The sequence below is a fragment of the Zalophus californianus genome, chromosome 17 (assembly GCF_009762305.2).
Source record: "Zalophus californianus isolate mZalCal1 chromosome 17, mZalCal1.pri.v2, whole genome shotgun sequence".
Classification (NCBI taxonomy): Eukaryota; Metazoa; Chordata; class Mammalia; order Carnivora; family Otariidae; genus Zalophus; species Zalophus californianus.
The window spans coordinates 53,200,038-53,222,154 of NC_045611.1; the positions used below are offsets into that span (position 1 = coordinate 53,200,038).

General features: G+C 59.9%; 2 protein-coding genes across 7 annotated transcripts; one reads left to right on the forward strand and one right to left on the reverse strand.

Annotated features, from left to right (window-relative positions):
• Positions 1 to 3,485: 3,485 nt before the first annotated feature.
• RRAS (RAS related) lies at positions 3,486 to 7,483 on the reverse strand. 2 transcript variants are annotated; one of them, XM_027618995.2, is made up of 6 exons: positions 7,278 to 7,483; positions 5,245 to 5,332; positions 5,029 to 5,131; positions 4,837 to 4,945; positions 3,912 to 4,030; positions 3,486 to 3,840 (listed from the first exon to the last, which is right to left on the reverse strand). In XM_027618995.2, the coding sequence occupies exons 1-6, from the start codon at positions 7,428 to 7,430 to the stop codon at positions 3,756 to 3,758; spliced, it is 657 nt and encodes a 218-aa protein (XP_027474796.1). In that variant the 5' UTR covers positions 7,431 to 7,483; the 3' UTR covers positions 3,486 to 3,755. The 2 variants fall into 2 exon arrangements, with proteins under 2 accessions (XP_027474796.1, XP_027474797.1); XM_027618996.1 differs by lacking the exon at positions 7,278 to 7,483 and adding an exon at positions 5,484 to 5,842.
• A 1,593-nt stretch (positions 7,484 to 9,076) lies between these two features.
• SCAF1 (SR-related CTD associated factor 1) lies at positions 9,077 to 22,117 on the forward strand. Of its 5 annotated transcripts, none has more exons than XM_027619400.2 (11): positions 9,077 to 9,191; positions 11,859 to 11,972; positions 12,222 to 12,279; positions 13,024 to 13,118; positions 13,382 to 13,482; positions 13,573 to 13,688; positions 16,288 to 19,206; positions 19,885 to 19,967; positions 20,201 to 20,419; positions 21,256 to 21,384; positions 21,684 to 22,117. In XM_027619400.2, the coding sequence occupies exons 2-11, from the start codon at positions 11,865 to 11,867 to the stop codon at positions 21,873 to 21,875; spliced, it is 4,020 nt and encodes a 1,339-aa protein (XP_027475201.2). In that variant the 5' UTR covers positions 9,077 to 9,191; positions 11,859 to 11,864; the 3' UTR covers positions 21,876 to 22,117. The 5 variants fall into 5 exon arrangements, with proteins under 5 accessions (XP_027475201.2, XP_027475202.2, XP_027475203.1 ...); XM_027619401.2 differs by lacking the exon at positions 9,077 to 9,191 and adding an exon at positions 9,209 to 9,655; XM_027619402.2 differs by lacking the exon at positions 9,077 to 9,191 and having other exon boundaries at positions 16,288 to 17,058; positions 17,404 to 19,206.

Here is a 22,117-nt window from a genome sequence, read left to right on the forward strand (position 1 = left end):
CGGGATCATGACCTGAGCCGAAGGCAGACGCTTAACCGACTGAGCCACCCAGGCGCGCCAAGGTGGCTCACTTTTAAGGTGTGCAGATTGGCTGCAGGCTGGAGGCCTCAGTTCCTTGCCATGTGGACCTTGCCATGGGGCACCTTGAGTGTCTGCAGAACATGGCAGCCGGCTTCCCCCAGAGGAGGGGATCCCCGGGAGAGAGCAAGGAAGAAGCCTTGCAGAGTTTTCTGTCCTGACACACCATTGCCTCCTACATACTGTTCACGGGAAGGGAGTCCTTGAACCCAGTACCCACTCAAAGGGGGATTCAGCTCTGCTTTGAGGAGGGAAAAGCAGAGGAATTTCTCGGTGTGTTTTTAAGCTGGTACAGGCTGTGGCAGGTGTTAGGAGTTGACCAGCTTTTTGTTGGCTGCCTAATGTGGACTCGAGGGTGGATCTCTTGTGTCCTTGAACCCTGGAACTACAAGGTCACAAGCAGACAGCAGGTGAGATGTGGATAGAGTGCTTTGTTCTCGACACTTGCTTAAAGTGTGACCTGCCACCCTTGGGAGTTCTGTCCGTTGCCCCGCCCCACACGCACAAGAGCTTGTAGAAGTGTAGTCTCCAGGGCTGTCTCAGATCTGCTGAGTCAGAACCCACTTTTTAGTAAGATCCTGGGAGGATCCTAATACACACTCAAGTTTGAGGAGCAGCGTTCTAAAATAAGAATTAACAATTTGGAGGTCACCCGGAACCCAGCGTGTAAGAAGTGAGTAAGCCGTTGTCCCTTGAGAGCCCGGACCGTTGTCAAGAATGGACTATTGGTATACTAGAATCCTGGCTTCAGCACTCATGGTGGTTGGTCAGTAGGTATTGACCCAGTGTGAGATTTAAGGGTAGACCATCCGCATTCTAGATAGATTCCCTTCCTGGTGACATTGAGGAAGAGCCCCCGTTCTTTAACCTTGGATATTGTCTAGACCATCAATCACCAATGTGAACGACTCCAGAATTCTGGTTTTACAGTAACGTTTAAGGATCTTAATGGGAGAGTCAGTGATGGACCATGGGCTTTCTAGAATTAATGGAGTTTGGAGGGGTGAGGATGGAACTTGGTGTCCTCGTACCGTGGCCTGTGGCACATTGGAGTGCAGCCTCTGAGAGGCAGTGGCACGTTGAAGGCTCTGGGCTGGTATGTCCAATTGGAGCCAAAGGTTCCATGATCGGCGTTGCCTCAGATAGGAGCTCTGCTGCGGAGAGTGGGTGGATTGTTCAGAAGGTGGGCGGCAGGGCAGCATCCTCCCTTTGCGGGCGGGATAACCTTGTGGTTGGATTTTGGAAGTCAACTGCCCAAACTTGGATCTCCGCTCTAGCACTTAACCAGGTGAGTTGGATACCAGCCCGAATCCTCAGCTCTGTCGTTTGTAAAAATGGGCTTTTGTCAAGATGAAGGAAAACTGAATGTCTGAAGCACTTAGCGCCCGTTACCCGTAACAGGAGGAGGCCCCAAGAGGCTTGTCGGAGGTCCAAGAGATGGCAGAAGTGGGAGAGGGTGGCAAAGATGTTTAAAGAGGGACATCAGAACCCCGAGAGACTTTGAATCTTCGGCAGGGCCCGCCAGAGCCTCGGGAGGGCAGGAACCGGAGAGGCGCACACACACCTAGGGAAATGCCAAGTAGGCCACGCCAGCCTCTTCACTGTTGCCTGATGAGCTGGGGATAGGTGGGGCTCGCAAACCGTCCAAAAGTGGCCTGCCAGTTGTCGTGTGGGTTTGTATGTGTGCTTTTTCTGGGGGTAAGCGGTAGCTTTCATCACCTCTGCAGAGCACATCGTTGTCCTTAAAGAAGCAGGGTGTCCTAGGCGAGAACTTGGCGCCGATGGACGATGCAAAAAAGACTAAGGCCTGGTAGGGCTGTGATGACGGGGACTCAGGGAGGGAGACATATGCATTGGTCTCCACTGACTCTCAAGAGTGCCTCACCTCTGGCTGGGGTTAGGTAGAGACGTCAGACCTGGTCTGGAAAGTGATAGCACCCACCCCCCCCCACCCCCCCGCTTCCCTTCCCTCCCTGTCCTGCAGGGGTTGGGCCCCTGGTGAGCTGAGGTCCTGGGGCTAGAGGGAGTGAACCTGCAACACAATACGTTGGAGCCATGCTTATTCCCAGGGCGGAAGGTTGAACGCAGGCCAAGGATTCTGTGATAATGAAACCCGGAAAGGGATATTTAGCTAATCATTGTTCTAATCTGGAATACAGAGGGACATTCATGGTTCTGGGGCAGGAGGAGAACAGTAGGGCCTCCGTCACTGATAGCACTTAGTATACTCCAAATGCTGTTGTTTGTCTTCTGGGTGCAGATCGGTCCCTAAAGGCCTCTGGGAAGTAGCGCTGTGATGACCCCCATTCTACTGCTGGGAAGACAGAGGCACTTGCCCAACAGCTCTTGAGTAAAGGCGGCAGAGTGGCTGCCAGGGGCCATCATCCACCCTCGAGCCAGGAGTGGGTTCTGGGGTGGGTGGGAGGGGAGCTGTTTGGGACCGGGGGCCCAGAGGTTGTGTCCAAACGTAGCTGACATGGGGGTAGGAGGAGTAGATCGTTGATTGGTGACAGTTACCAGTGGAGATCAGAGTTCCAAGGCACGGGGACTGAGGCTGAGGTTTCTGGCCTGCTGTGTTGACTAGGTGTTGGGGTTCAGGGACGCCTGCCAGGCTTGGGAGATGGACGAGGGGTGGTCTCCCAGTCTGGTGCCAGCGTTCCAGGTTGGCAAATACACTGCAGAATTGGTCCTGGCTGGACTATGGGGGTAATCCAAGCGTTCCCAGACAAGCCAGTTAGCAACTATTTGGGGGTGGCCTTAAGAAGACCCACACGTCAGCCCTTCCTAGGAGAGAGGTTCAGGTGGAATGTGTCTACACTGGCCCCAAGTTGGATTGAGACTTTGCACTCAGATGTCAGCCCAATTGGGAACTTTCTGGAAATGAGAACTTGCCAGCCAGCTGTTTGGACACCATTCCGCCCACCTTGTCCCTTCTCCCTCCTGCAGCCAACAGGTCTTTCTCAAATATGTACTGGAGGTGGGAAAGGGGCAGGCAGGGGTTGTAGCAGGGGCCTGTTTCCAAGATCCTGGGAGCCTTCTGGAACACCACTATCCAATAAATTTAAATGGCCACTGTAGCTTCTGGCTACCTTACTGAATAGTGCAGTTCTAGAACTTTGCAGCAAAGAAAAAAAAATTTAGATGTCAAACCCCATCCCAGCAAAATGCCCACCCAAACGAAAGGGCAGAATGGCCGCCCCCCCCCCCCCCCGCCTTGAAGGCGAAGCAGGGGTCCAGACACCACCTGGCTTGGCTCATTCTCTGGCCCCAGCCCACCCCCTCCTCCCCACCAACCAAAGCGTTCTAGATCCGATGGTGGCAGGTGGAGTGAGGCTTCTAACCTGTGTGTGCCCTGAGTTCACCCACCTCCCCGGAGCCCTTTTCCCTTTTCAAGAAGCACTTTCTGATATTGGCAGTGATGTTTATTTCCCTGGGGGTGGAGAGGGGATTATATACAGCAGTGACCCGGACGCCCGGGAGCCCCTCACCCCAACAAGGGGCTTGGGTGGGGAAGGGAGGCGTTGGCAGAAGGCACACAGTGGCGATGTCCTGGAGGAGGCCAGGGATTCCGGATGGGGGTGTAGTGTATCCTGGGAAACCCAGATGGGGAAACAGGCTCGGTGAGGGCTGCTGGTCCCGAGAGCTCATGCTGGCTGCTCCTCTCGCACCCCCCAGGGCTACAGGAGGACGCAGGGACAGCCTCCGTCTTTCTTCCTGGGGGCACTGGGTGGGCTGGGTGGGAGCTCTTGTTCCTGATACTTCCTGTGGGGAGAAGCTGGTGAGTTTGGGTCTCGGGCTGGGGACAAGGACAACAAGAAGGGCGCTCTGCTCACCGGACGGCCCGCACCAGCTGCTCGAAGGCCTCGTCCACGTTGAGGCGCAACTTGGCTGAGGCCTCGAAGTAGGCCACGTGGTGGGAGGCACCAAAGGCAGAGGCTTCAGATCGGGGCACCTGGGAGGGGGAGAAGCAGGAGGAGTCAGGTGTCTGTACTCAGGGTGGGGCCCAACCATGGCAGGCAGAAAGACACACTATGCTTTAAGGGGGGGGGGGTGACCTAGTGTGGGGGCCAAGTGAAGAGGAAACGTTCTAAGGAGAGCATGGGGACCGTGCCAAGAGGGCTCGGGTCCATTAAGTAAGGAGTCAGGGAAGGCTCTGTAGACGTTTGCCCTTCTGAACGTCCGATGACTGAGTTCCTCCCGCAGAGAAATCAGGGTGTTCCCTGCAAAGGCCTGAGCAAAGCTCAGAGGGCTGGAAACCCCCGAAGGCTTAATCGGAAAGTTGAGTTGTGTGTGGAAATCACAGACACTCTGTGTAGGAAGTGGTGAGAGCAGAGAAAAGAAGGGACAAGACATGGTGGGGATTAAGTGTCAAGTGCAGGAGCTGGAGTTCTGGGGCGGGGGGGGGGGGGTGTGGCGGCGCGGGGAGCCAAGGGAGGGCTGTGAGCAGGGAAGGGGCAGGGGCAGTGGGAGGTTGACTGGAGGTGGGGATGGAGCAGAGTTGGGGCTTGTCGACCTGGGGATGGGCGCAGGTGCCCTCGGTCCCCTCCAGCCATCTTTTCTGGGAAGTCTTACGCGCAACTCCTACGTGCAACGTTGGGAACTCAGAAGATCCAATATGGGGGCAACACATTTAGATGTGTGTGACAACGGAGGGCGTGGGTCCAGGGGAGCCAGACGAGGGTGCTGATGTGAGGAGATGCACGAAAGGAGCCTCCCAGGCTGAGATGGGGGGAGGGGGGTGGGGGGAGTGTCCCAGACCTGGCGCTGTGTCTCCAGATCTGCCTTGTTCCCAACCAACACGATGGGGAAATCGTCTCGGTCCTTGACTCGGAGGATCTGCGTGAAAAGCTTGCCCACCTCGTTGAAACTGCAGATGAAGCCAGAGGCGTGAGGTCTAGCCAGCAGCTCGGCCCCGGTCCGCCCTGCTCGGTCACCCTCGACTCCTCTCACCTCTGCCGGTCGTTAATGGCAAACACCAGCAGGAAACCGTGGCCGGCGCGCATGTACTGCTCCCGCATGGCACCGAACTCCTCCTGGCCTGCTGTGTCCAGGACTGCAGACAGGGGGAGAGGGGCCGCTGTGGGGATGAGGCTCCCTGCCCCCCAGCTGCTCCTGGGAACCCTCAGCCCCACCACCATCCCCCCATCCACTCCCTGCCGCCCTCACTGTCCAGCCGGGCTGGAACACCATCCACCGTGCAGATCTTCGTATAGGAGTCTTCGATGGTGGGGTCGTAGTCAGACACAAAGTAGGACTGGTGGGACAGGGAGAAGACACTGTTACCAGGGTTCCTGCAGTGCCCCAGGAGAGATGATGTAGCCCTGCCCCTGGGCTCTGCCTCCCCCACTTCTTTCTGGGTCCCTGCTCCCCTCTCTGTGGGTCTCTGTCCCTTCCTCCCACCCTACCTAGTCTCCTTTCTCCGAGTCTCTCCTGGTCCTCCCTCTTTCTGGTATAAAGTACATCTCCCACATGGTGATTACGTCCTGGCTGTGCGGCATTGAACAAATCACTTCCCCTCCCTGAACCTCAATTTCCTCATTTGGAAAATAAGAATAAAAATAGGACTACACTTGATCCAGGGCTTGTGAGATTCGGGGGAAATCCCTGTTAAGCACTTAACGTATAGCTTGGATACAGTAGGTGCTCAGTTATTGGGCTCAGTCACTGGGAGCTACTATTGTGTCTGAATAGCTGCCTGTCTGTATCTCTCCCTCCTCCTCCTCTTCCCTCCTTTTTTCTCCTTCTTCTTCCTCCTTCTCCCTCTCCCCCTCCTTCTCGGGCGGCTTCTAGTGTCTCCTCCCAGGGGAAGGTCCCAGTTCCAATCCAGCAGCAGAGAAGCTGCCCCGCCCGCAGGCTGGGCCCCTCCCTTCCTGCCTGGCTCAGGCCAGCCTCCAGCCAGGCCTTTGGCCAGCTTTGGGTCTGCCCCTGGGTGCAAGGGGCCCAGGGCTGGGCCCTTTTTCTATATAGGCAGGGCCTCCCATGCAGGCACTGGCTGGGGTCTCTTGAAGGGTCTGGGGCCCAGGGCCCTCTGCAGTAGCATCTCAGAAGCAGACACCTTTCTAAGGTTTCTCTCAGGTGGGAGGGTTTCCCTTGGGAATGGGCTGGAGGTTTCCTGGGCAGGGGTGGATTTTCAGGAGAGAAGGGGTGATCTGGTAGCTGGGGGTCTGAGAGCCGCATCCCATCTGTTAGGGGAGAGGTGCTTGGTGAGGGCTTGTCTTGAAGGGAGGGTGCAGGGACCGCGCCATGGGGGGATTACGGGCGTGTCTTCAGAACACAGCTGGAGAAGTTTGGGGTGAGAGCTGGGGAGAGCCCCAAGGTGCACATTAGGGAGGTTTATCATAGAATATAGGTATGTGTCTGGAGAGTCTCAGACACCCTGAGATGCATTTATAGGGTCAGAGAAACTCCTAAAGCACGGGTCTCTCTGGGGGGGGGTGTCAAGAATCTGGGGGCTTCTTCATGGAGGTGATTTGGGGGCTAGCCAAGGTTTCTGAGAGGCGCTCAAGGCGTCAGAGTGGAAGAAAACTCAACATGGGGGAGTGGGTGATTCTCCCTGGGGGAGGGGGGAGGTCCGGGTCTGGTGGGGTGGGGGGGTCCCCTGGACAGGACGTGTGGTCTTAAGAATTCTCTGGAATGGCCAAAGGGCAGGATCTTTCTGACATCTCTTGGGTCTGAGTGTGCCTTTCTCAGGACCAGATGGTACAGGATGGGCCCCAGGCAAAGGCTGGGCACAATTTCTAGATTCTGGGGGAGGTAAGTATCTAGACTAGGGTAATCTCCCAGTTAGGTTTTGGGTGGCTCAGAGGGGAATCTGGGATCTGGGGGAGATGGGGCTCAGGGTAGGGGGAAGTGACACCTGGGGGTGGGGGCCTGTGAGAATGCATAGGGTCTAAATGGGGTGACTTCTGGATTTAGGGTGCTCCCAGGAGGTGCTCAGGGTCAAGTCAGCAGGGAAGCGGGGTCTTGGGTCCTGGAAAGAGGGATGGTGGGTCTCAGGATGCGAGTATAGGTCCCTTGTGTAGGGGGTGGAGGCCCTGGAGGGGGGGCTCGGGGTCACAATCTGAGGGGATTTTTTAAGATCAGAAGGTCTCATAGGAGGGTCTCAGTGATGGATCGAGGGGAAATCGGGGTCTCAGGGATCTCCCGAAGGGCTCAGTTCTAGGTCCCGGGGGCACCCCCCCGGGGTGAGGGCCCACTACCTGGATGAACTGGATGGTCAGCGCGCTCTTGCCCACGCCGCCGCCGCCCACGACCACCAGCTTGTGTGTCTCGCTGGGTGGGGGGTCCCCGGGCCCCGGCCCCCCGCCCCGGGGCCGCCCCCGCCCTGTCCCGGACGCCGCCCCGCTGCTCATGTCGCCACCGCTGCCGCCGCTACCGCCTTGGGGGGAGTCGGGCGGGGCCTAGGGGCGGGCCCCGCTAATAAGACTACTGCATAATCATGAGCTCCGGAGAGAAGGACTTGGAGTCTCGGGACACTTAGGAGGCAAGGCCAGGGAAAAGGAGGAGCTATGCTAATAAGGGAAGGGGAAAGGCTTTCGTTGTGAAGGGGAATTCCGAAAGGGGCGGGAATATGCTAATGTAAGGACTACGCTCACCCCGAGCTGCGCCACGCGCTCTCGGCTGGCGGGCCGTCCGTGGGCGGGGCTATGCTAATAAGAGCTCTCACTCTTTCGGCAGACGGGTCCGGAAAATCGTTCGAGGAGGTGCTATGCAAATGAGGATCCCCGAGACACCGCTTCTCAGGGCACCATCCCTGAGGCCTCGTTTTAGTAGGCGGGGCACATCGACCCGCGGCGCGGCCGTATATAGGCGCGCTCGGAGGAAGGAGCCGGTCTTGAGGGGAAGCTCCACCTCCGTCCCGGGATCCTAGCCAAACTTCCGACCCGGGCGTCTAGGCTGGACGCCGGAGTCTCCGCCCGCTAAGGGACCCAGGCTTCCGGTTCCCGGAGTCCCAGCCAAGCGGAAGACAGACTGGGAGGGGAGATGGGGCCCTGGAGGGGGACAGCGGGGTAACGGGACAGGGAGGGGCCGTGAGATCACTGCATTCCTAATCCCTGAGCCAGCTCCCCCAAACCGGGGTGGCTGGGTCATCACTGAAGGGCCTAGGGCCAGGATTTCTGGGTCTTGAAGGAGGAGGAAGCTGAGGGCCCGGACTCCGGGGTCTCTCGGAGAGAATGAGACTGGAGGCCTGGATTCCAGGGAATCAGGGAGTCTTTACTACTAGGTTCCGTAAAGGAGGGAGCTGGGGTCCCGGACTCTTGAGTCCAGGGGTTGGTGGGGCCGGGGATTCAGAAATCTGGATCTGAGGGAATTCGGATTGGGAACCCGAACACTTGTGTCTGTGTCTGTGTGAAGTACGAGCTTGAGACCAGGAATGGAAGGATGGAGGAAGAATGGGCATGAGGGCCCGACTCCTGCTTGTGAGGAAGGAGGGGTCGAACTCCCAAGTTCCAGGGAGGAGGAAAAAGGGAGTCCGGACTCCTGCTGAGAGGAAATCGGAATTTGGACTTTTCCATCCTAAATGAGGAGGAGGTTGTAGGGTCGGGCTCGTTGGTTCTAAATTTAGAGGGCACTTAGGAGACCGGGATATTCTGGGATCCCCAGAAGCTGGGCGGCGCAACCCCCAGCCAGTCCAGCTTGCTTTCTCCCGCCCACTTTTTGGAACTACAATTCCCTTGCAGCGGCCCTGCTCAGTGCTCTCACGTCACTTCCCGTTCCGCAGCTCGCTCGCGCGCGCTCTCTCACTCGCTCTCTCTCTCTCTCTCTCTCTCTCTCTCCGCGCGCGCGCGCAGGGCGCCGTGGGGCCTTGTCGCGAGCTACCGCAACCCCGCCCCCTTCACCTCTCACCTCCATGCTGTCCCCGCGCGACGGAGGCGACGCGCGGACTACGCCTCCCGGCGTCCGTCGCGCGCGCCCCTGCCTGTGTGCCCCATTGACTTCTGGGAAACTGAGTCCGGAGACTTCCCACGAGCCTTCACGGCACCGTGCTCGGTACTTGAAGTCCCGGCAAGCTCGGCGGCGTTTAAGCTCCGCCCCTCTCCTCCCTCTGCTCGCGAACCCCCCCAGCCCGCCCCGCCCCGCGCCGGGGCCGGAGCCGCAGCCCGAGCGGCGGGGTAAGATGGCGGCGGCAGTCTGGGCCGCGGGGCTCGGGCCTATCGGGGTGGGCGGGGCGGAGTCGGGTCGCTAGTTGTCCCGGGGTCCTCCCCACACGCCGCGGGGCCTTGGAGGACTCAGCGGGGCGGCCTCTGGCCCGGCAGCGGCGGCGGAACCTAGTGCCGAGCGGGGGGCCTTCTCAAGGCCCCGGGACGCGTCTGTGGGTTCCGGGGGGCATCTACGGGGCGTCCCCGTGAGGACTGGGGACGTCCACCGGGCTGGACCGGGACTGGAGCCTGCTCTCCATCACTTCGCTGGCCTGGGTCATTTCTATAGGCACTGTTGATCGTCTTTATGGGCTGACCCGAGGTTAGGGTCTGTTTATAGGGTTCTGGGGCCATCTTGAGATCTTGAGATATGTCCCAGGGTGAAGGAGGTCTGCAAGAGCTGAGGAGTATCTGCAGAGCCATCTGTAGCACCCGGGGTATGTCTCTTAGGGCTGGGAGTGTCTACATGGGCTGACTTGATGCGGCTCACCTACATGGGTCTGGGGCCATTTAGCGGGCCTGGAAGAACTGTTCGAGGGCTAGGAAGTCTTTTAGGGCCACCCAGAGGGGTGGGATATGCCCACCAAGGGAGGGAGGCAAATACTGAGGTGTGCTGTGAGGCCTGGATGGGTCTCTAACGTCTGAAGAGTGCCTAATCTGGGTGACAGGAGGCTGGGGGCAGTTAGAAGGACCTGGAACCATCTAGGTGGCTTTCAGTGTGACTGCAAGAGTGCAGTCTTTATGCCTGGAGCAAATTCGAATGCCTTTTGGGGCTGGATAATCGCGTGGAGAACAAGACAAAGGAGAGTATTGGAAAATTTGCCCAGCTCAAATGTACTTGCACTTTATAATGTAATTCAAATGAAAAAATGTTTTTAAATTCTGCATTGCCCTGGAGCTATAGACATTAGAATTAGTCCACATTAGTGTGGGGAAGTCTGTAGGATCATCTAGACTCATTTAGTGCAATGCTTTTCAAATTCTTTTGACCTTGATCTACAGTAAGAAGTACATTTTTTATTGAGACCCATTGCATACTGACATATGTATTTAATACCAAAGTCCCATTAACTAATATTTCCACTTACTATTTGTGATGTACTGTGAAGAATTTTCTACTGCGTTCAATTTATTTTTTTTAATAACAAGCTATTTGTGAACCACTATACTGCTATCAGACTGTGGTTTGGGAAACACTGATCTAGAGGGACCTAGCAATGTCGGCAGAATGTCTTTTCATGTTGAAAAGATCTGAGGAGCCATGGGTGTGTCTGCAAAGCCCAGGGCATGTCTAAGTGGGCAAGGGAGCATCTTCGTACACCGCAGAGGGCTTGGAGATCTGTGTGTCTGTACTCAGCAGATCTTGATTAGGCTTCTGTTACGTGACAGTCACTGTTTAGCGTAGCATGTGCTTCCCCCAGAGGTGCTGGAGAGCAGGTCCAGGCCTGGGAACTGTCCATAGGGGTTTATAGGCAGGCCATGTTAGTGGAAGGAGCCACAGGCTCATGGCTGGGTTCTTTGACGTAGCTTGGAAATCTGTGGCAGGAGAGAGACCAGGAGGGGTGTTTGCTTTGCAGGTATGCAGCTGGGAGAGTGGCGGAGATAAACCTGGGCCTCTGAAGGCTAATAATGCTAATTATTGTTACTTTGTATTGAGTGCTTGGACTGTGCTGATTCTGTGGCAGAAGTCAGCCCGCTTTCAAATCTCACAGCCCTTGGAGGTAGATATTCCTATTGTGCCCATTTCCAGATAAGCACAACAAGTCAGGGGCGGGGGTGAGGGTTTACAGGTCTCAAAGCTTTCTGGGAACTCTGAGACTGGATATTGTTTTCAAAGTAGCAGATTTGATGGTTACAGGGAAGGCTGCAGCTGAAATAGTCATGCGTTCGGAAGCCCTAATCCAGGCACCCAGGAGTGTGAAAGATAATTTCTCAACTTTAGTATAATCTAAGAATTTCTGTGAGGTCATGAAAGCTTGAGCCATGCTTTCATCCAATGGACAGATAGGCCATAGGTGGATGCCCTCTGTGGGGTGGGACGGACAGCATGCCTTTCTGAAAGCAGTGTTTTCAGTTCGGTGCTGGTTTTGTACATCGCTCTATTGTAGTTCCCTCTTTTGCATATAAATACAATTTTTGGGTTCCGCGCCATCGAGGAGAATTGATGCTGGAGGCAGTTGGTGGTATTTGAGGTACACCCAGCCCACTGGCACATATCTGAGTTTGAGAAAGGAGGGTTTGCGAGACTATGGGGCACGGTATTTGAAATCACAACTCAACCAAAAATAAAAATCTTGGCGTTGGGTTGGCTCTTAGGAGGGTGGGCAGTGAGGTCTTAAAGCTTGGCTGTGGGGGAACCCGTGGGCACTTGGGAGTGCAGTGTTGAAACGGGAGGCTGGGAAGGCCTACAAAGGAGGCAGCTGGGGTCCAGGCAAGGGAAGAGAGCCCACTCTGGTCCCTCCGATGGCTGCACTGGGCCTTGAGGCTCGCCCAAGGACTGGAGTGCGGTGATAGAGGGGAGGGATGCCAGAGGGGATGCTGATCAAAGCAATGTTGGCAGCCCTTGCGGTCTTTGCATCCATTTCCTGCTTCCCTCCCCCACCCCGGCCTCCACTCCAAACTCACCCCCTCAACCGCCAGGTGACCATGGAGGAAGAAGATGAATCTCGAGGGAAGACAGAGGAGTCGGGCGAGGATCGGGGGGATGGTCCGCCGGACAGAGACCCCACGCTTTCTCCTTCTGCCTTTATCCTGGTAAGGCTGCTAGACACCCGGGGCCAAGGGAAGGATGGGCTGCAAGTTCAGATCTCAGGGCCCGATTCCTGGGCCCTGGGGGGGGAGGAGGGGCTGAGGACCTGGACTCTTGGCTCCTCTGAAGGGTTTGAGTTTGGTTATAGGGGTGTCTGGCATGGCGGTCTCCCAGGAGCAGAGCTTGTGACCATTTGCAGGAGTCCCCTGACTGCCCTTTCTTTCCACCCCCTTCACCCTTCACCTTTTCTCTAGCGGGCCATTCAGCAGGCTGTGGGAAGTTCCCTGCAGGGGGATCTGCCAAATGATAAAGGTATGATGGGTTCTGGTTCTTCTTAGCCTCCTGTCCCATCTCTGTGTTCTTTATCCTAATTTCATTCATAACCGCTTTTCTGAGGCCTCCTGGGTACCAACCCTCGTGCTGGCACAGGGAGCCAAAGATGGGTCAGACCCCACGGCTGCCTTGGAGGGGCTCCCAGTCTGGTGGAAGGGAGACCCTTTCAGAGCGCAGACGTAGCCCGAGGCACTGTGAGAGGGCAGGAGGCCCAGTTAAGGGAGTGTGTCGGGGGGTGGGGTCTGGGAAGGCTTCCTAGAGGGGGAGGCAGGTGAACTGGTCTCTAAGGATGTATTAGAGTTGTCCGGTAAAGAGTAAAGCCTGGTAGGCGGAGGCACCCGGCAGGCACACAGCACCGGGGCACCTTGCAGGACTGAGCTGTGGTTCTTTGGGGCTGGTGGGCATGGGGGTGTAAGCAGGAGGCAAGGCAGGAGAGCTCCGTGGGGACTGGGTCACAGCAAGGTTCTCATGCCGCACTGACTTGTCTGGACATCGTCCTGAGGGCAGCTAGGAGGACAGAAGGGTGAGAATGTTGGCACCTCAGAATGGTGCTGGGGATGTCCTTCCGGGACCCAAGTTGGGGGGTGGTGGATGGAGGCAGGGCGAACAGGCAGGCCCTTGGTTCCCTTGTCAAGAGCTAGGGCAGGCTCCTTTTTCCTCTGCCCCACAGAGTCTCTGTGTCTAGTCCCCTGCTTCCAACCCCCCGTGCAAATCTCTCTCCAGATGGCTCCCGGTGTCATGGCCTTCGATGGAGGCGCTGCCGGAGCCCACGGTCAGAGCCCCGTTCCCAGGAGTCAGGGGGGGCCGACACAGCTACTGTGAGTAAGACCGGGGGGCTGGGGGCCCAGACTCCTGGGGCTGGAGTAGGTCAGCAGCAGTAGTGCAGGGGCTGGGGGCGTCATCTGTGGGGGTGAGCCTTGGGTCCCTGAGGCAAGCCAGGATGAGGGGATTGGTTGCATCCCTGCATTTTCTTGGGGTTTCAGATGTTCGGGTTCCTGAGAGTTTAGGGCCTGGGGAAATGGGGTTTGTGGGTCCTTACATGAGCAGGGACAGGGCTGGAGCCCCTCCTGGCCTATTCCAGGTGTTGGACATGGCCGCCGACAGCTTCCTCACGGGGCTGGTGAGTGTTCTGGATCCCCCAGATACCTGGGTTCCCAGCCACCTGGACCTGCGGCCCGGCGAGTGAGTAGCTGGGCAGCTGGAGTGGGAGAGGCCTTTGCTGTGGGAGCTGGAAGCTTCCCTCGGGCTCACTCACCCCCTTCTGCCCTGCAGAAGCGAGGACATGCTGGAGCTGGTGGCCGAGGTCCGAATCGGGGACAGGGATCCGATTCCTCTGCCCGTGCCTAGCCTGCTGCCCCGTCTCAGGGCCTGGAGGACAGGCAAAACGGGTATGTGGGGCCAGGGCGGAGCTGAGCAGGCGGCCTCAGAGTTGTGCGGGAGTCAGCTGTCGTTGGTACTAATAGTAGCGATCATGTCATTTAAACAAAACCTTTAAGCCTTTGCCTGTTAGACCAAAATAAAGGCTGTGCTTACGGACAGACATACGTAAAGCGAACACTGACGTGATCACTAGCACGTAGGAGTCGTTGGCACGAGCGAGGCACTCAGCGTCCTGGGCTCCACGTGGCAGTGGAGCTGCAGTGGGAATTCATCTCCCTGGGGGCGGGGGGGCGGGGGGGGGGGGCCTTAGCTCTGAGTTTCTGATTCAGGGAGTCTGAGGTGTGGGGCCTGGGAATCTGCATGTCTAACCAGTTCGTCGGTGATGCCCCTGCTGCTGGCCCCTGGGACCCTGGTGGGAACCCCAGGTTTAGACTTCGCTTCTGTACAAATGTCCACAGTTGGGAGGGGTGGCGAGGGGAGGAAGGCTCAGGGAGCTCAGGTGTAGCATGAGGGCAGCTAGGGGTACTGTTCTGCAGCTGACCGGCTCTCCCGTGCCTGGCCAGTTTACGTTTCCCTTCACCTTTTTTTACAGCTGTGGGTTGACTTACCCATTTGGCTCAGGGAGCATTGTACCTGGGGCCCACCACACTCTTGGGGGCCCACAAGAATATCTTCCTTTCTTTTCAAATTAGAGGCCATAGAGGATAAGTGAACAAAGGGGCACGGTAGTGCCCTAATAAAACTTTATTGACGAAAACAGATGGCCTTGGGGATTTGGCTCCAGGCCTTCAGTGATACGGATGTATCTGGAACCTAAGAGCTGTTTTGGCCGGGGGGATGCTGGGGTTATGTTTTATTTTCTTATCACAGATGGTTTTCTTTCTCCATTTGGAAACTATTAAACACTTAGGGGAAAAAAACTCACCCGTATTCCTATGTCATATAAAAATTATATAAAGAAGTGGCTGTCTTGCAGTTCCAGACTGCTCCAGCCTGTGGACTGTTTTCTACATCTGGTGGTGGTAATAATCCATAAGCAGGGTAGCAAGAGCTCATGCTCGCCGAGTCCTCGTGGTGCCGGGCGCAGTCTAGTTCGTTCCACAGAGCTGCTCGTCTAGTCCCCTTGTCCTCGTGAGGTGTGAATGCTATCATCACCATCCTTCTCTGCTTTCTTTTCTTTCTTCCTTTCTTAGATTGATTTTTATTTTGGAGGGGTGGGGAGGGGCAGAGGGAGAGAGAGAATCTCAAGCAGGCTCCCTGTTGACCATGGAGCCCAACGCAGGGCTCGATCTCACGACCCTGAGATCATGACCTGAGCCAAAATCAAGAGTCGGAGGCCTAACCGACTGCACCACCCAGGTGCCCCCTCCTGCTTTATCTTCTTCCTCAGCCCTCAGCAGCTGGCGGGCTTTCTGTGTGGCTCATTGAGATTTCTCTCCCTGCTCGATATGAGCTCCTTGAAGGCAGGGACTTTGTCTCTTGTGTTCACTGTTCTATTCCTAGTACCCCAAACCGTACTTGGCACAAGATAGGTAATCAGTAAAAATGTCCTGAATGAAGAATGTGTGAACCCCCATTGTAGAGATGAGGAAACCAAGGCAGGCAGCCGTTGAGGTCCTTGTCCTTGGTCACGTCACGGGTGAGGGCTCAGAGCCTGGGGTCGGGTTGAGAGGCAGCTCTGGGACTGCTCTCTTCAGCCCCGGCTGTCCTGGCACTGTCCACCTGACCATGCTGGCGTCCTGGCCGTCGCAGGGTCCCTATAGTATGTGGTTGAGAGGGGGGCCTTGGCACCCCCATGTGTGTCAGGCGGTGCAGCCCTGGTCCGTTGTCCCTGCGTGTGGGATTTATGGCGCTGAGACCATGTCCTCAGAAAGCCCGGTCTCGGGAGGGCAGAGGTGGTAGCGCAGGAAAGCACGATGCCTGGCCGGTAGGAGGGTGGCGGACACTGGTTGTTCCTGTCGCCTGTCAGTGGTGTCTCTGAGTCCTGAGCAGATGCAGCCCCTCGGATGGGGCTTGTCACAGAGTGACGTACGTTGGGTGAGGACTCCGGCAGTCAGGGCTCCCCAGCTCTGCCATTTCCTGGCTCTCGAGAGGGAGTTGTCACCTTTGCAGCCACACGCGATGCCCTCCGTAAAATGACAAATTTCCACCAGAGGCAGCCGGAGTGGCGGGCCAGAGCTCGACCTTGCAGGCGGTCTTGGGTTCAAATCCTGGCTGCCCCGCTCTGGCCCGTGGCTTCTGTGGTAACACCAGTCAGGGAGCTCTTGGGCTGCAGGCCAGTGGATGTCTCAGGGTATGGGAGCACAGGCTCGGCTGACCGAGTTTGCACCTCAACGTCTCCCCGCTGTGGGCCCTTTGGGAAGATACTGCAGCTCCCTGAGCCTCAGTGTCCTCCGGTAAGGACATAGTACCTGCAGCAGGGGCTTGTGGGAACGTGCTGTGAGTCGAGCCGAGTGAAGTGCTGAGAGCCGTGCCTGCTGGCGCAGCGAGGGCCGCCGGAGGGGGGCAGTGGCTGGGCTGGCGTCCTGCCTGCGGGCCCCTGTGCAGGACCCCAGGAGGAGGGTGTGCACCTGACCACGGTTCTCCATCTCCACCGTTCCTTTGCAGTTTCTCCACAGCCCCACTCTTCTCGACCCTCCTGTGCCCGCCACCTCCTCACCTTGGGCACGGGAGACGGGGGCCCCGCCCCGCCCCCTGCCCCCTCCTCTGCGTCCTCCTCACCCTCCCCTTCTCCTTCATCCTCCTCCCCTTCCCCTCCCCCACCTCCCCCACCCCCAGCACCCCCGGCTCCACCTGCCCCCCGATTCGACATCTATGACCCCTTCCACCCCACCGACGAGGCCTACTCCCCGCCACCTGCTCCGGAGCAGAAGTACGACCCCTTCGAGCCCACTGGCTCGAACCCCAGCTCATCAGCGGGGACCCCCTCTCCTGAGGAAGAGGAGGAGGAGGAGGAGGAAGAGGAGGAGGAAGAGGAAGAAGAGGAAGAAGAGGAAGAGGAAGGCTTGTCTCAGAGCATCAGTCGCATCTCGGAGACCCTGGCGGGCATCTATGATGACAACAGCCTGAGCCAGGACTTCCCAGGTGACGAGAGCCCCCGCCCGGACCCCCAGCCCCCACAGCCAACGCCAGCCCCTGGGACGCCGCCCCAGGTGGACTCCACCCGGGTGGACGGAGCCACCCGCCGGCGTGTCTTCGTGGTGGGGACCGAGGCGGAGGCCTGTCGGGAAGGCAAGGTCTCGGTGGAGGTGGTGACAGCCGGTGGAGCCGCCATGCCGCCAACCCTGCTGCCGCCGGGCGACTCAGAGATTGAGGAGGGCGAGATCGTCCAGCCTGAGGAGGAGCCCAGGGTCGCGGTGTCCCTCTTTCGGGCCGGCGGTGGCGGCGGTGGCGGCGGCGGTGGCGGCGGCGGCGGCGGCGGCCGGGCGGCCCGCCCCCCTCCTGCCGTTGTGGCACCCCCCGCGGCCCAGCCCCCGCCCCCGCCGCCCGCTGCCCGGGCCCCTGAGGGGGACGACTTCTTGTCTCTGCACGCTGAGTCAGACGGCGAGGGCGCCCTGCAGGTGGACCTAGGCGAGCCGGCCCCGGCCCCGCCGGCCGCCGACACGCGCTGGGGCGGCCTGGACCTGCGCCGCAAGATCCTGACCCAGCGGCGGGAGCGCTACCGCCAGCGCTCGCCCTCCCCGGCCGTCGCCGCCGCCGCCGCCGCCGCCGCCGCCGCCGCAGCCGCCGCTGCCGCCGCCGCCGCCGCCGCCCCCGCGGGGCCCCCCACCCGCAAGAAGTCGAGGCGGGAGCGCAAGCGGAGCGGCGGCGAGGCCAAGGAGGCCGCCTCGTCCTCGTCGGGCGCGCCGTCGGCCCCACCGGCCCCGGCCTCCCCCTGGGACTCCAAGAAGCACCGCTCCCGGGACCGCAAGCCGGGCTCGCACGCCTCGGCGTCCGCCCGCCGCCGCTCGCGGTCCCGCTCGGCCCGCCGCCGCTCTCGCAGCGCCGACCGCCGCCGCGGGGGCAGCCGCAGGTCCCGGTCCCGGGAGAAGCGGCGGCGGCGGCGGCGCTCGGCCTCCCCGCCCCCCGCCACCTCCTCCTCGTCGTCGTCCAGGCGCGAGCGGCACCGCGGCAAGCACCGAGATGGCGGCGGCAGCAAGAAGAAGAAGAAGCGGTCGCGGTCCCGGGGAGAGAAGCGGTCCGGGGACAGCGAGAAGGCCCCGGTGCCCACCCAGCCGCCCTCCGGCTCCAGCTCCTTGGGTGGAGAGCGCGACAGCCGCCGCCGGGGGGCCGTGCCACCTTCCATCCAGGACCTCACGGACCACGATCTCTTCGCCATCAAGCGGACCATCACCGTGGGCCGGCCTGACAAGTCCGACCCCCGAGGCCCCTCCCCGGCCCCGGCCTCGTCGCCCAAGCGCGAGGTTCTGTACGACTCCGAGGGACTGAGCGCCGAGGAGCGGGGCGGCAAGAGCAGCGAGAAGGACCGGCGCCGCTCGGGGGCTGCTTCCTCCTCCTCTTCCTCCCGGGAGAAGGGATCACGGCGGAAGGCGCTGGATGGGGGGGATCGGGACCGGGACAGGGACAGGGACAGGGACAGGTCATCCAAGAAGGCTCGGCCTCCCAAGGAGTCGGCGCCCTCCTCGGGGCCCCCGCCGAAGCCACCGGTCAGCAGTGGCTCGGGCTCCTCCTCCTCCTCGTGCTCGTCTTCCTCCCGGAAGGTGAAGCTGCAGTCCAAGGTGGCGGTGCTGATCCGCGAAGGCGTTAGCAGTACCACGCCAGCCAAGGAGGCGGCGTCGGCCGGCCTGGGCTCCATCGGGGTCAAGTTCAGCCGCGACCGGGAGAGCCGCTCCCCCTTCCTCAAGCCCGATGAGCGGGCCCCTGCAGAAGTGGCCAAAGCAGCTCCGGGCAGCACCAAGCCCAAAAAGACCAAGGTCAAGGCCAAGGCCGGGGCCAAGAAAGCCAAGGGGACCAAGGGAAAGACCAAGCCATCCAAGACCAGGAAAAAGATCCGCGGCGGGGGCAGCGGTGGGGGCGGCGGCGGCCCTGTGACGCTGAAGAAGTCCAAGGCGGACAGCTGCAGCCAGGCGGCGGGGGCCAAGGGGGTGGAGGAGACGTCCTGGTCCGGGGAAGAGCGGGCAGCCAAGGCCCCCAGCACCCCGCCCCCTAAGGCAGCCCCTCCGCCCCCCGCGCTCACGCCGGACTCGCAGACCGTGGATAGCAGCTGCAAGACACCCGAGGTCTCCTTCCTTCCCGAAGAGGCCACCGAGGAGGCTGGGGTCCGAGGCGGGGCAGAGGAGGAGGAGGAGGAGGAGGAAGAGGAGGAGGAGGAGGAGGAGGAGGAGGAGCAGCAGCCCGCCACCACCACAGCCACCAGCACGGCCGCAGCCGCCCCAAGCACTGCCCCTAGCGCGGGGTCCACAGCCGGTGACTCGGGGGCAGAAGACGGGCCGGCCACCCGTGTCTCCCAGCTGCCCACGCTGCCCCCGCCCATGCCCTGGAACCTGCCTGCCGGTGTGGACTGCACCACCAGCGGCGTCCTGGCCTGTGAGTGTGCCCTGGGGCCGGGGGCGGGGGGCGGGGGGGGGGGCAGGCTGGGGCAAAGACAGGGTTGAGAGGATGAGGTTGCAGGGGGACAGACTCGGAGGTGGTGGAGCTGCCTTGGAAGGGGTCGGTATGGAGTGTCCCAGGCTGTGAGGGGCTTGGGTGGGTGAGGGCTGGATCAGGGTCTGTCCAGAAGGCTCGGTGGTGCCTGGGTGTGCTGGGAGAGGGCAGGCAGATGAGTGCGGGGGCGGCTAGGCCAGCGCAGGCCGGAGGGGTCGGCCGTGTCCTGGGGGCCGCCTGGAGGCGGACTGGGGTAAGCGAGGCGGTAGAAGGACCAGAAAGAAGAGGGTGAGCAGGGAGCGGTGTCCCTTGGGGGGTGGCAGTAGGCCACAGGGGGCTTGAGACAGAATCTCATCTCCGCCACCACCTTGTCCCTGAGTGACCTGGCCGTATCGCCCCCTGACCACACACGTACCGTACGTCCTCAGAACGGGGTCGGGGGTTGCAGAGTGGTTCTCTCAGTGGCTGAGGCCCCCTTTTCCCAGCTCTGAGCCCGAGACCCATGGCCTCTCTAGGGGCCGCCCACGGTGGGGGATGGCAGCAGGGGGCCAGGCGACGCTCACCGGCCCCTCTCGCGTTCAACTCCTGATCTCCTTGTCCTCAACTGTCCGCCTCTTGCAGTGACTGCGCTTCTCTTCAAGATGGAAGAAGCCAATCTGGCGAGCCGAGCAAAGGCCCAGGAGCTGATCCAGGCCACCAACCAGGTGGGGCCCCCCCGGGGGGAAGAGTCCCCACAGTCCCTTCCCTTGTCCCCTGACTCTGGTTAGGGGAGGAACTGCAATTCCCAGCAGGCCTTGGGACAAGGAAGGGATTGGCCAGAAGAGGAGCTTCTGGCCCCTGGGACTCTTGGGAAACCGGGGCGGGAATAATGGGGGTGCATTGTCCCCCTTCCTCTCCCCCTCCCTTTGTTCATCCTCTCTCCAACCTCTTCCCGCAGATCCTCAGCCACCGAAAGCCACCCTCTAGTCTGGGGGTGACACCAACTCCTGTGCCCACGTCTCTGGGTCTGCCCCCTGGCCCCTCCAGCTACCTGCTCCCTGGCAGCCTCCCCCTGGGGGGCTGCGGCTCAACCCCTCCCACCCCCACTGGGCTGGCTGCAGCATCCGACAAGCGAGAGGGCAGCAGCAGCTCCGAGGGCCGTGGGGACACAGACAAGGTGCGCTGGGCTTGGGGGAGGTGGGTGGCTGGTGGCAGCTTTGCAGAGAATGGGAACAGATGCTGAGACGCAGGGGCCCAAGGAGGACAGGAGACTGATGCCAACGGGCGGGAACTTAGAGCCAACCAAAGTCATTAAATTGTAAGGAACTCGACTTTCCCTCAAACGGATGAGCGGGAAATGTGCGCTGGGCAGGTGGTTTTTTTTTGTTTGTTTGTTTTGTTTTGTTTTTTTTAAATTACGTGCGCGTGGAGACGGGGAGAGGTACAGAAATACAAGGACGTAAGCACACCCGTGTGCCGACACGCACCCGTGCGACTGTGTACTTCGTGGTTACTCCTATCCCTGCCTCCCGTCTTTCTGGGTAAGAGGGAGGGCGGTTTCCAAAAGGAAGATCAGGCATCTGTTGTAGGGCAGGAGGAAGAGTGGTTGCCAGGCAAATTCGAACAGGTTTTTCTTCAGCTGCATCTGGCTCCTGCCCGTGGGCCTCAGGGAGATTTTCCTTTCGGTCACGTCTGGATGTTTTCCTGTCCTGGTCCAACAGCCCGTTGCCCGGAAGATGGCATTGCCCACCTCTTACTTCGTGTACATTTTGTGCGGGCAGTGGACGTGTGGTTCCTGGTCCAGGGCCACCAGGGAGGGCCCAAGGTCCAGCCGAGCGGATGCACAAGTGACTTTCAGAGGCCCAGCCTGGCCTGTGGTCTGGGGTGACTGCAGCAAGGGGAGCGCAGGGCAGAGGCTGAGCTGGCAGGCAGGGGAGGGGAGGCCAGGGCTTCTGCAGGAACTCATCTGGCCTTTGCCGTCCCTTCTTCCCACCCTGTTGCCACCTCTGCCAGTATTTGAAGAAGCTGCACACACAGGAGCGGGCGGTGGAGGAGGTGAAACTGGCCATCAAGCCGTACTATCAGAAGAAGGACATCACCAAGGAGGAGTACAAGGACATCCTGAGGAAGGCTGTCCACAAGGTGGGGCCCGGGGGGGACAGGTACACAGAGGTGGGGAGAGCATGAGAAGGAGAGACGGACACGCGCACGCCGATGTCACACAGACGGGGAGCCGGGAGTGGCGGGTCTGTCTGGAAGGCGAGCAGGGTGACAGGATTTGCTCAAGCCCGCGGGGGCCTATCCTGCTGGCATCACGGGCACACGTAGGGGCGTAGGCCTGGAATTGGGAGGGAGCAGCTCCCATCCTGGTTGCAAGCTGTGCTCAGCAGTCCAGGTGGAGAGGACCCTGGGGGTGACTGCAGCTGCCCCTCACTCCCTAGATCTGCCACAGCAAAAGCGGGGAGATCAACCCAGTGAAGGTGAGCAACTTGGTGCGGGCCTACGTCCAACGCTACCGCTACTTTCGCAAGCACGGCCGCAAGCCAGGCGACCCCCCAGGGCCCCCACGACCGCCCAAGGAGCCCGGGCCCCCTGACAAGGGTGGCCCAGGCCTGCCCTTGCCCCCTCTCTGAGACCCTCAGCCACCCCTTCCCTTCTTCGCCTCTTTGGAATTCTGGACGTATTTATGGCTCCACCTCCCCACTTCCCTCCCCCCATCAGTGGGATGATTGGGGGAGGGTTGCTGCAGGGAAGAGGAGAGCCCCCTGCCCTGCCGCGCCCTGTGCCCCGTGCCCCCAAGCCTGTCCCCATTGCCCCTCCCTTCTGTTTGTGCCCCTCCCCCAATTTCATTAAAGATTTCATGAAATGTTAGCCC